Source organism: Schistocerca nitens, chromosome 12, assembly GCF_023898315.1.
Source record: "Schistocerca nitens isolate TAMUIC-IGC-003100 chromosome 12, iqSchNite1.1, whole genome shotgun sequence".
Taxonomy (NCBI): Eukaryota; Metazoa; Arthropoda; class Insecta; order Orthoptera; family Acrididae; genus Schistocerca; species Schistocerca nitens.
In genome coordinates, this window is record NC_064625.1 from 176,559,876 (window position 1) to 176,573,624 (window position 13,749).

General features: G+C 43.6%; 1 protein-coding gene and 1 non-coding gene across 2 annotated transcripts in view; both read right to left on the minus strand.

Annotated features, from left to right (window-relative positions):
* Positions 1 to 13,749, minus strand: part of LOC126215354 (vacuolar protein sorting-associated protein 37A) — a 58,360-nt gene that overhangs the window by 40,269 nt on the left and 4,342 nt on the right. Inside the window, exon 2 of the mRNA XM_049942042.1 lies at positions 11,437 to 11,626. Coding sequence (XP_049797999.1) covers positions 11,437 to 11,626 — 190 coding nt within the window. The remainder of the gene's footprint in view (positions 1 to 11,436; positions 11,627 to 13,749) is intronic.
* Trnal-caa (transfer RNA leucine (anticodon CAA)) lies at positions 6,829 to 6,903 on the minus strand. The gene has a single exon. It is a non-coding gene; the product is annotated as a tRNA-Leu (tRNA).

The window sequence follows — 13,749 nt, forward strand, 5'->3', positions numbered from 1 at the left end:
GAAAAACAGACCTCTCAGTTGATGTCCAATACCCCACACCACACATTTACACTCCGTGGATGCTGACGTTCCACCTGAAAATGACGGATAGAAAAGGGATTGTCAACAGTTCAATTGTGCACGTTTTGGCGGTTTACTTGGTTGTGATTGGTAAATGTGCCTTCATCACTAAACGAGATACGTGACGCATCTGGAGCATCTCGTCTTAACGCCCACATACACAAGTTGACACGATTCTCGTAACCGTTTCCGTACAGCTCTCGACGGAGAGAGATGTGACAGGGACAGAACCTATGATGTCGGAGAATGCGTAGGACATTTACCTGACTCGTGCCACTTACACACAGGATTGCGCAGGAGCTAAAGTGTGGATCAACTGCAGCAGCAGCACAAATATTAATTTCCCCCTCTTCTGTCGTCACTTGTTTCCTTCTATTATGTTGCCTCGGTGTTACACTAACACGTTCGTGCAACCGGTCGAAGAGGTCGATAAATAATTGCCGAGACAGTTGACTTCTATTGGGGTGTTTTGTCGCACACACAGTACGAGAAGGAACTGAATTCTTCCTGCACTCTCCGTACACCACGAGCAAGTCCCATCGTCCACCCGTGTGCTACTGCTCGGGCTGTCGCATGCTGGCCGACTGGCAAGTCGCAGTGTACTCCCGGAACACACGAGCGCACTGTAAGCAAACATAATGACGTTGTACCTAGCAACTCTGTAGTCTGAATGGCACAAACAAATGTCGGTGAGGAAACTTTTCAAAATACGATATCTCATAAATGACTGGTACTAGAATTGTGCAAAACACACTACTGTCATTCTGATTCACCTTACTTTTACTCTGTTAATGTCACTAGGCAATGTTCCAGTTAAAAGAGTGTATGTTTGCACCAAAAGTACTCTTTCTGCGTATTATTACAGCCCATTTATTGGCTAATAATATGAGCCCCTGACTACCAATCCATTCTGTGAAAGCCACACGTCAATAACTCTTTCTATTTCCACAGTTTTACGTACTTCACCCTGTACAAGATTCCCTACCAATGTGGGAAATCTTATATCGGGCAGACGTGCTGAACCGTGCAAGAATGTTGCACTGAACACCGTCGTCACACACACGTGGGGCAACCAGATAAACTGGCGGTGTTCGACAACTGCCCGGACGCGGGGCATCGCACGTTTTACAAGAAGACCGAAGCATTATTTCCGGTAGTCATCTTTCTGGAGGCCGTACGTATCTATACAGCAGACAATCTTGTCGACACTGGTGGAGGTTTTCAATTAAGTGCCACCTGTAATCCAGCACTGTCGAGATTTAAGTCGGCAATAACCATAGGAGCATCCGGTAGCACAGTCATTGCCCACAGAGCAAGCACAGAAGGCATTTGTGCAACTCCCGTTAGTGAGCATTACGAGCACTGTTTTTCTCCTAATGTGAACATCTTCACGCACACACTTATTGCCTGCTCCTGGGCTGATAAATTTTGAGGCTGCCACGCGATTATTGTGAGGCTCGTCCTGCAGCAGTGCCAATACCTACTACCACCACCTGAAGATGTCAAACAGTTGTATTGACGAAATATTGCGGGATTTGCACAATACTATCCAGTGGGATCCCCGAGAAGTGTATTTGCAACAGATCTGTCGGTAAAGCCTGAAAAGTCACACATTAAGCTACTAGTAACAGATACTCAGCAGCTATATAGGAAAACTGTGCAAGCAGCAGCTTCTTCAAAGTGGAAGCCTTCTACGTAACTTACTCGAGTAAATTCAGAAAGCACAAGTGCGAACGGCATCGAAGAGTATAGTAAGTCTCTGGAATGTCTCCGTGTCACATTAATTTAATAGCTCGACTCCCCCTCTCCCCATCCCTGCAGATTCTTCTTCTCTACAGGAAATCCATGAATGAATGAATTGATAAGTGAATACTTAACGTTACATGTTTCCGACATGGCTGCCCTTTCTACTCATTTTGAATGTCTGAAATTCACTCTCTTTAGTGCCAAAATTTATGGAGCTCAAAAACTGCTCTAGTTGTGTGTATGAAAGGTGTTTTCTTTACGAGATTCAGGCTATTGTCTTGACACAGGCATCTCTCATATTCAGACACATTTTGAGACACCACAGGGACTGTTGTGAATTTTTACTCTCAGTTTTAATGATGTTTGATCATTACCCTGTCCTAAGATTTTTTAGTTAGTGTGCTCTTACTGAAAGAAGTGCTCAGAGCAAAATTAGATATCTCGAATCTGGTCACACAGGACACCGAGAACCAAAACCTCTTCCAATTCGTGTACCAACCCCTAAAGAGCTCCTTAACGGTAATTGTGCCTCGAGTGTCGTCCACCAGCTGAGTTGACAAAGCACATACTTTTTTAATGGCTCAGACTGCTGAAATGGTACACAAAGAAAGAAAAGAGAAATCACACATTTCTAATATGTATTTGAACTGCATGTACATCCTAATCTTCTCTCCCTCAGTGTTCATCACCTCCTCCCCCTCTGTCTACACACACACACACACACACACACACACACACACACACACACACACAAAATAGTCACCTGATATGTTGTTTCGTGAATAACACATTTGACATTTGTTGTTGACAAGATTAGTAATTTATTGATGTAGAAGTAAATAATACAGCTTGGAAATACAACGTAATGAATCACATGTTTAATATGACTGCTGTTTTGGTTTACAATTTCTTCAAGTTGCACATGTGCATTTGTGACAACTCTCCGACACAAATCTTCCGGAATGGCGCGGCATAACTCCACAATGGTGGCCAAAAGTTGCACTGCATTTTCTGGTTTTCTTCTCTTTAAGGAACCCCCAAATGAAGAAGTCACATGTGTCAATGTCCGGGCTGTGGGGCGACCACATTCCCCCCTCCTGCATAACGTTCTGGAAATCTGTTTGACAATACCCTACGGTCGAGTCTTTCGTGTAGGAAATCGAGCACGGCGTCGGCAGTATGGGGGTATGCTCCGTCCAGCGTGAACCGTTGTGTCTGCAATGGAAGACGTGAGGCCACGAGTTGAGGAAAGAACTTGTTTCGCAGCACACGTAAACAGCATTCGCCGGTTACAGTAATGTCAAAGGAGAACGAACCGACGATTCCACGGCTCGACATCGTGGCCCACGCGCACACTTTCTCCCTGTAGGTGTCTTTCGGGTGGATTATTCATGTAGTTTCACATGCCCAGAATCGAACGTTCTCTTTGTTCGTGACACCGTTCGAGTAAAAATAAGCTTTGTCAGAAAACCGTGTGTTTTGTAGCACTCCCTCTTGGTCTACATTGCCCACCTTGCAAACTGCACCCTTCGCTGCAGTAAGCTTCTGCATCACAGCCTTCTTGTATGGATACCAGTGAAGGTCGGCTTAAATAATTCTTTGTACAGATCGTTGTGAAATTCGCAACTCGGCACTGGCTCTTCTTGTCGATATACTCTGACTATGAGTCAAAGCCACTTGAACTGCTTCAATGTTTTGCGGTGAATGTACGGTACGTGCATGAGGCTGCTGACATCCCAAAACAGATCCAGTACCTTCAAATTTTTCATATAATCTGCGTACTGTCTGTGGGTTGGAAGCCCATCGTGTGCCAAAATGGGCACGAAATGTTCTCTGTGTCAATGTAATGCTGTTCATCACCGTGAACAGTAACACAATCTTTGTCTTTTGTATAATGGTCAATCGTCCTTTGTCAGCCACTGCGGCAAACTGAAATGGCGGACCCACAACGGAAATGATGAACTTGCAACGACATCTGGTGTAATTTCCATGAACTGCATGAAGTTGACTGCACAATTTGAAAGTGGTGAAAAATAGATGGGAAAGACAATGAAACATGTAGAAAATTAAAACGGAGTTCAGAAAAGAGTAGTTACAGTGAAGAAATGCCGAGATGGAAGAAATTAACGTAAATTAAGGCGAGATGGGTGGCGAGTTTTCTACATCTTTCATTGTCTTTCCCGTCTATTTTGCACGCCCCCTCCCCCCCTCCCACCCCTGGTACATACAATGCACTTAGCTTTTCACTCTTATTAACTCGTGCATGAAGTTTAAGCAGTAAGCTCTGTCTCCACATTATCCTGTCTTCCATCTTCAACCTCTCAGGTTTTCAAATCTCATCTGATGCAGTCCCCAACAATTAGTCTTTCCTTCTCATCCCATCTGGTAAGTCTTCCCTGACCCATGGTTCTGGGTGACTTTCCCGACATCTACCCCTTTCCCTAGACCTTACCAGTCCTTTTCCTTCACCCCTCATCCCCCTTCAATGCTTCTGCCTGAAGGAGGAGCCATTGGCTCTGAAAGCTTGCCAGCTGCAACTGCCTTTTATTTGTTTGTTCTGCCTCAACTTGGTCAGTAGATTTTTTATCTATACAATTACACTTCTATCTATCACATATTAAAGAATTAGGTACCTAAAAACATGCTTGTATTAAAACTCAACTCTGTGTCAAAATTCCAAAGCAATCAGTCGAAAAATTTTGGAGATTAACGATTTTGAACAAATGAACATTTACATTTCTATAACTTTTCCAGTAGGTATATAAAAACATGTGAGTATTCAAATGCAGTGTTGTGCCAAAATTTCAAAGTAACTCATAAACATCATTCAGAGATTTGTGATTTTGAAGAAAAACATCTTTGTATTTACATACAAACTGCAAATGTTTATCACAAATCCCTGGAAGTTTTTGAGCGAATGCTTTGAAATTTTGACACAATGTTGCACTGGAACACGTGTGCTTTCATATACACATTTCTTTAAATACACTCCTGGAAATTGAAATAAGAACACCGTGAATTCATTGTCCCAGGAAGGGGAAACTTTATTGACACATTCCTGGGGTCAGATACATCACATGATCACACTGACAGAACCACAGGCACATAGACACAGGCAACAGAGCATGCACAATGTCTGCACTAGTACAGTGTATATCCACCTTTCGCAGCAATGCAGGCTGCTATTCTCCCATGGAGACGATCGTAGAGATGCTGGATGTAGTCCTGTGGAACGGCTTGCCATGCCATTTCCACCTGGCGCCTCAGTTGGACCAGCGTTCGTGCTGGACGTGCAGACCGCGTGAGACGACGCTTCATCCAGTCCCAAACATGCTCAATGGGGGACAGATCCGGAGATCTTGCTGGCCAGGGTAGTTGACTTACACCTTCTAGAGCACGTTGGGTGGCACGGGATACATGCGGACGTGCATTGTCCTGTTGGAACAGCAAGTTCCCTTGCCGGTCTAGGAATGGTAGAACGATGGGTTCGATGACGGTTTGGATGTACCGTGCACTATTCAGTGTCCCCTCGATGATCACCAGTGGTGTACGGCCAGTGTAGGAGATCGCTCCCCACACCATGATGCCGGGTGTTGGCCCTGTGTGCCTCGGTCGTATGCAGTCCTGATTGTGGCGCTCACCTGCACGGCGCCAAACACGCATACGACCATCATTGGCACCAAGGCAGAAGCGACTCTCATCGCTGAAGACGACACGTCTCCATTCGTCCCTCCATTCACGCCTGTCGCGACACCACTGGAGGCGGGCTGCACGATGTTGGGGCGTGAGCGGAAGACGGCCTAACGGTGTGCGGGACCGTAGCCCAGCTTCATGGAGACGGTTGCAAATGGTCCTCGCCGATACCCCAGGAGCAACAGTGTCCCTAATTTGCTGGGAAGTGGCGGTGCGGTCCCCTACGGCACTGCGTAGGATCCTACGGTCTTGGCGTGCATCCGTGCGTCGCTGCGGTCTGGTCCCAGGTCGACGGGCACGTGCACCTTCCGCCGACCACTGGCGACAATATCGATGTACTGTGGAGACCTCACGCCCCACGTGTTGAGCAATTCGGCGGTACGTCCACCCGGCCTCCCGCATGCCCACTATACGCCCTCGCTCAAAGTCCGTCAACTGCACATACGGTTCATGTCCACGCTGTCGCGGCATGCTACCAGTGTTAAAGACTGCGATGGAGCTCCGTATGCCACGGCAAACTGGCTGACACTGACGGCGGCGGTGCACAAATGCTGCGCAGCTAGCGCCATTCGACGGCCAACACCGCGGTTCCTGGTGTGTCCACTGTGCCGTGTGTGTGATCATTGCTTGTACAGCCCTCTCGCAGTGTCTGGAGTAAGTATGGTGGGTCTGACACACCGGTGTCAATGTGTTCTTTTTTCCATTTCCAGGAGTGTATATGTAATATGTAATTTTTATAAATTTAATAATAGTGAAACTTGTTACAAAAAATCTTAAAAAGTTAGAAAAAGGTAACTGTATTAGCATGCAACACTGCAATATTGTGTCAAAATTTCAAAGCAATCAGTGGAGAACTTTCGGAGATACAAAATTTCGAACAAACGAACATTTACATTTTTATTTATATAGATTTCTGTTGCACCCACAGTTGCAAAACAGAGTTATGACAAATAATTGAATCACTGCTCAAGACCTATGTTTCTGACATAAAACTGCAGAATTTTACAATCACATTGCGAAATTCAAAATTATAGAATTTTATAGAAAGTTGTTACCCCATTGTTCCAGTAGAGTGCAGCAGTTACGAAAGATGGCAACAGTCACCGGGAAAGCTTACGGTGCATTCAAATTTTATACACATTACTATTACAGCAGCACAACTACACTTCGAAACGAGGTTTCAACAACACACACTGGCAATGAACGGCAGTGTTAGCTGATAGTGCACAGTTTATTGCAACGAGATGCCTCGGAGGGCTGCCTGATAGTGAGGGCAAAATGTTAACAAACAAATAACTGGTATGAAACTTCCTGGCAGATTAAAACTGTGTGCCAGGCCGAGACTCGAACTCGGGACCTTTGCCTTTTGTGGGCAAGTGCTCTACCAACTGAGCTACCCAAGCACGACTCACGCCCCGTCCTCACAGCTTTACTTCTGCCAGTACCTCGTCTCCTACCTTCCAAACTTTACAGAAGCTCTCCTGCGAACCTTGCAGAACCAGCACTCCTGAAATAAAGGATATTGCGGAGACATGGCTTAGCCACGGCCTGGGGGATGTTTCCAGAATGAGATTTTCACTCTGCAGCGGAGTGTGCGCTGATATGAAACTTCCTGGCAGACTAAAACTGTGTGCCAGGCCGAGACTCGAACTCGGGACCTTGGCCTTTCGCGGGCAAGTGCTCTACCAACTGAGCTACCCAAGCACGACTCACTCCGCTTCTGTAAAGTTTGGAAGGTAGGAGACGAGGTACTGGCAGAAGTAAAGCTATGAGGACAGGGCAAAGGTCCCGAGTTCGAGTCTCGGCCTGGCACACAGTTTTAATCTGCCAGGAAGTTTCATATCAGCGCACACTCCGCTGCAGAGTGAAAATCTCATTCTGATAAATGGTAGTTCTTCCAGAAACATTTCAAGCAGGTACTCGACCATTTGCAACTGCTACAGGGTCCGATATCTGGGAACAAAGTAAATTGCTTTTAAATGTGAACAGCACCTTTAAGATTATGGTTCTTGCGAGATGTGTGTCTTTCATAATGAAACAACATTTTTGTGAATGGTACACTGAACAGAAACAATGTGCATGTCTAGGACACAAATATCCCAAAGTAACATGCAATATACATATGACCTACAAAAAGTTAGTGTTGTGTAATCTCACAGTTTAAAGTTCACTGCATCTGTAAAATCTTAAAAAATATGAGACTAAGTTTATACTGGGAACAATAAATATAAATTCCTTTTACAAACACTACAGTAACCCAACTCAGCCACAGTATGCTTTCTCATGAGGTGTTTTGTAAAAGATCAGGTTTGTACTAACTTTACTGTACTGACTGCAACAAGAGCTTTTCTTCAAACACCTAACTTCGACAGTGGTACAAATTTTGTTACACATTTGTACCTGACGAATCGACGAGCAGGGAGGGTAGCGGGGGTCGTAGCATACTCATCGTCTACAGTTTCTCAGTGACGTCACGTACAGTGATACGGAGACTGAGAAAGAATGGACTGTCACGACACCAGGAGAAGTGGGCATTAGTAAACTGTTTGAATAAGAACAGGAGTTCAGAAAATATATGGCACTCTGTCGCTGATAATTTGTTTATTGTAGATCTACATTTCAACCACTGTGTGGCTATTATGGATGTAGTAAGAAGCAATGGTTGAAATCTAGATCTGCAATGAACAGATTAATAGTATTCTGATATTCTTCACGGGTTTGCAGCCAGATCACGTCGTCGTCCAGGCACAATATTTCGGCGGACCAGCAGATGAGTTAATGCTAGTGCACTGCCTCGCCGGAACTGAATTCTGGCCACAACGACAGAAGCCTTTATACACCACGAACAGAGCATCGTGGGTGCGTGAGATGACGGGCAGTGCCTCCTGGTGGCAAGTAGACACGCAGTGCGCCGGTGGGAGAAGACGGCAGAAATGATAAATTGCAACAGCACTAGTTGGAAGAATCCAATGATCGAAAAGAAGACCGTTGTTGTTTAATGTCGGACAAAATCGGATTCCATATCTTACTTAGAGGAAAACCTTTATCCCTGTTAATGATATTACTGGATAATCTAATTTCAATGGATTCTTTAAGAACACATTCCCAATAGCGAGAAGCAGGAGAGATCAATTGTGTCTTGTCATACATCATCCTGTGTCCTTCGTTAAGGCAATTTTCCGCCACTGCCGACTTCTCAGGCTGGAACAACCGAGTGCGCCGATGATGTTTCACGCACTGGTCCTGAATAGTTCGAATAGTTTGACCAGTATACTTCTTTCCACAGTGACACAGAATTTCATAAACTCCGGGCCTCCTCAAGCCAAAATTATCTTTAACTGAGCCAAGAAGGGCTCTAGTCTTGGCCACCGGCGTAAAAACACTTTTAATATTATATTTTCTTAAAATTCTTGAAATTTTGGATGATATACTTCCCGCGCAAACAGTAAATAAGCAACAGCTTCAAAAGTATCCTCTATTGGCTCGTGTGACGGACCAAACTGAAGAGCACGGCATATTTGTTGTTCCGTATATCCATTCTGTTCAAAAACAATCTTCAAATGATCAAGTTCTTCTTTCAAATGTTCGTCGTCAGAAATGGCAAAAGCTCTTTTGACCAGAGTCCGCACAACTCCACTACATTGGTGTGGCGGATGACAGCTGGTTGCATGAAGATAGCGGTCAGTATGTCCAAAAGTCCCATCATCCTTTCTTTGCACTAAAACATCAAGAAATGGAAGTTTACCATCACTTTCAATTTCCACAGTAAATTTAATACTTGGATGTAGACAATTAAAATGATCTAAGAAGTGATTCAAAGCATCAATTCCATGTGGCCAAACCATAAAAATGTCATCAACGTATCTCAAGAAACACTTTGGTTTAAGAAACAAATTTTTGAGTGCCAAGTCTTCAATGTCTTCCATAAAAAGGTTGGCAACTATGGGGGAGAGTGGACTCCCCATAGCCACCCCATCAGTTTGCTCAAAATATACATCATCAAAAAGAAAATATGTTGAAGTCAACACATGACGACATAATTTGGTTTCCGTCGTCGTGGCTGGAATTCAGTTCCGGCGAGGCAGTGCACTAGCATTAACTCACCTGAAGACGGCGGCCAGCTGGTCCGCCTAAATATTGTGTCTGGATGATGACATGATCCGGCTGCAAACCCATGAAGGGTTGGGTTGGATTGTTTGGGGAAGGAGACCAGACAGCGAGGTCATCGGTCTCATCAGATTAGGGATGGAAGGGGGAGGAAGTCGGCCGTGCCCTTTGAAAGGAACCATCCCGGCATTTGCCTGGAGCGATTTAGGGAAATGAGAAAACCTAAATCAGGATGGCTGGATGCAGGATTGAACCGTCGTCCTCCCAAATGCGAGTCCAGTGTCTAACCACTGCGCCACCTCGGTCGGTTTTAAATATCAGAAGTTATTAAGCCGGGAAAGTCTACAAAATCAGATTAATAGTAACTGATAGCCGAACATTTTCTCAACTTTAAAGAAATGCAGTAGCTACACACACAAAATTCCATACTGAATTGAACCAGAGATTTCACATGTAAAAAGCTCAATATATTCGACAGGTGGGATACAGGTGGCACGCTCTAATGACAGCTTATTTGACACTGGCTGGTGGAGGAGTGACAATGGGTAAGTTGAGGTAGGTTGGGAAAGACAAATGCATGCTGTCGGTCCAGAGGCTGGGGAAAGAGAGAGAGAGAGAGAGAGAGAGAGAGAGAGAGAGAGAGAGAGAGAGACACTCACACCCTGCCCACATCCTCTGGCATCATCCTTGACATCTTTCCCAAGTTCCCTATCTGTTGCTGACGGCACCGTTCGCAAACCGTGGGCTGTCAGCAATCCTAACAGCTGCTAATCACTTCTAGCCTGAAATACAGGTTGGCCCTGATGACATGTAGGCCCTATGAAGTGTACAGAGTACGGATATTTCTATTGAACATGAAAGAAAACGTTCAGTTGTCAATAACTTCCCAATAATTTCTCCAGTTGGTCACTCTGAAGGGCTGGTGGCCTGTACAATTGCAAAACTTCAGAATATAACACAAACGTAAAACTGCAGTACATTAGTAAAAACTAAATTACCACTAATCTGTATTGCAGATGTCAGAAGAATACTCGCACGGTTCCTGCAAATTAGAAATCTGATTATCTGACATTAAGCAAAGGCAATATGAATGAGGGCATATTAGAACATGAGTGTAATAATGTGATCAATAGGAATAGTAAAATTGGAAGTAGTAAACAACATAGTACTACCATCAGTTTTGCCATCTCCACAGCAACTATTCGTTCACATCATATGACCATTATGGTGACTACAATATCGTATACTCACACACACGTTATCAAAGTATTGGGACCCATGCAGCTGTGTGTTGTTTTGCACAGGGATGTTATTGTAATAAAACTGTTGAAAGATATTAAAATCTTCAAAATATCAGACCACAGTGGGAAAAATACGGATTTCCAGAAAGTTCGTAAATATAATTACATACTACACTATATATACTAAAGAGACAGATTACTGTTACAACACATTCATTGACTTTGTCAGTGACCTAAGCCTATACCTCGATCCACGCTACACATCAGTCTGTGCCAACAACCCATATTCCATAAAACTAGTGTCAACAGTGAACTCATCGGTCAAAGCATGGCAGCTCTATCCCAAACTGCACTACAACCTTGAAATCGGTTGAGAAGACTGGCACATTAAGGCAGCAGCAAAATACATAACATTTCTCCAATGAAATCTGTTTATAAATTGGTGATATAGCGACACAGTCACTTAGCAGCCTTCCAATGGCAATAGGCTGCGTTGTTCGATTATCAAGTGTACAGAGAGGTCATCAGTTATGGTGAACTCGTCATTTATTAATTACTTAAATTCATTTCAGTCATGAGATTAACTTACACTTATAAGACCCGGGGCACCGACAACTTCTCCAGTCTCGTTGACCCAAAGGTGACTGACAGCAGGTACGACACGGAGAATGGGTTTCTCCAAGGGAAACTCTGGTCCTAATATCACGTGCAGAGCCATCTGGTGGTCTCCTGAGACAAAGTCCACACGATATTCCACATCGGCGTGCACTTCTGTTACACTGAAACACAGAACGTCAAATATAAACTAGATGTCTCTCCACATGGGACTTTTTGTTCCAACCACCAGTTTTTCAATCTTCTCCACTGTGACTAACATCGACAATCTCACAATTTCCTTTCTTTATTTGCTGAACTTTCCCCTCTTTTTGTAATATGAAATGCATACAGAATTATTAGTCCTCAACCGTGACACAAGTAGTTACACTCAGAGTTGTGCTGAGTACATGTCACCACAAACGTCATTCAAATTTCATTTGTAGCCTAAATTTGGCATCCAAAAAGGGAGCATACGTAGAGCTGGACCAATTGGCGGCTCGACAGAAGAGTCCGATCCCATGCGTTGGCTTTGACCCGTGATGTAAGGGTGTTGTCGTGTGTGACGTCATGATGGTGCGGAGTTTGGTTTGTGAGTGTGGCGTGTTTGTAGATGTCGTCGTGTTGTGGTTTGTTGTGCTCTCTGGTGGTATGTTCAGGGTTTTCATTTGTGTGGTGTAATGGGCTCAGTTTGCTTTTGCTCCTTATCCAGCATTGTTAGAGTGTCGGCTGTGTTTGTAGTGGTATTCGTTTCAGTGAGTTAACGATTTTGTGTGAAGGTTAATTTAGTGTTGTTCGCTGTACGTCATGTGGTAATTTTAGTAAAACTAATCGGTTGTTGTTTTTGTTCAGGAATGGATATGACGGATAAAATTAACAGTGTGCAGTTCAAGGGAAGTGTCGATCCCAATGTGTGGCTGTGTATGTTGGTATTGGTATCGGGAGATGTTTTTGAGCTATATAGGCCAAGGGAAGTGTTTGATCCTAATTTATGGGATCGGGAGATGCTGTTAAGCTATATAGGTCAAGGGAAGTGTCCGATTCCAGATGATATTGTGTTTAGTGGTATTTGGGAAGTTTTGTGATGTTGGTTTTTTCGTCTTTTTGTGTGGTTTTGTATGGGGGTGGGTGTCTAAATTTGTTTATATTTAGTTTGCTTCCCACCCAAAAACACCACATGACATTAGTGTCATTAGGCTTTTTGTGGAAAGTGTGTGTGTTTGTTTTTAGATGTATTTTCATCCTCATAATGTGTACGTAACGACTTTATATGCACCATATTGGAAACGTGGTTTATGGTAATTTCCGCCATATTTGTGACGTCATGGGTCAAAGCAGATGGGCGGGATTGGATGCTTCCGTATTTCCCAATTGGCTGTGAAGGCAACTTAATTGAAAGTAACAACTGTTCATTCCCCATGATACTGACTGTACATATACATCAGTAAACTCAAATGTGGCAAAAAGTATTGCACCTGTGGAACAACATTGTGTGACAATACATCTTGTGGAGGGGAACATGTAACATGATTATATCTGGAAGAGAGTGATAGTACATTATGGGAACAAAATTCTGTTTACGAGCAGCTAGAGAACAGTGAGGGTAAACTCTTGCGGCTGCTATCAATACGAATGAACATCAAATATGTTCAACAGGTTGTCCATATGAACTATCACTTAACATTCTCGGTAAGTGAGATATGACACTGTACGTGAAAATCAATGACAGCAATGTGGAGATAACTATGTGCATGCTGCTACTGGTACTCTTCCACAAATTGTGTGCAGTTTGATGCCATGCCTATCATATTAAATTACAGGTTCGCACACAATATAATATACAAACACATATGTTGTGTCAAGTGTTAAGCTTTTAAGTGATTGACTGTTACATATGATAAGACACATTTTGTATCTGGGAATAGCGGAATGACATGGGGTATAACTGAAGGTTTCCTGGCAAAAAAAAAAAAAAAAAAAGGTATTTTACCTAACACCTGACTTCAACAGAAACAGAAATGAGTGTGAATATCAGAAATGATTTATGAACAGAGAACACACATTTAGTATACTGCCTATTTTTCAATATACGAGGTGCTATCCAAAATTTTCGTGACTGGTGCTGCCATCTGTTGAAAACCTTAACCATCACCCTCGAGGTAGTTCCCATCCACATGTACGCACCAGACCCAGTGCTTCTGCCATTGGCGAAACGTTTTCTGCAAATCCTGAGGGTGTTTATCACCACCAGTGATGCTATTACGGACACACAACACTGTGATTCCAATACAACATTAATTTTATTTCT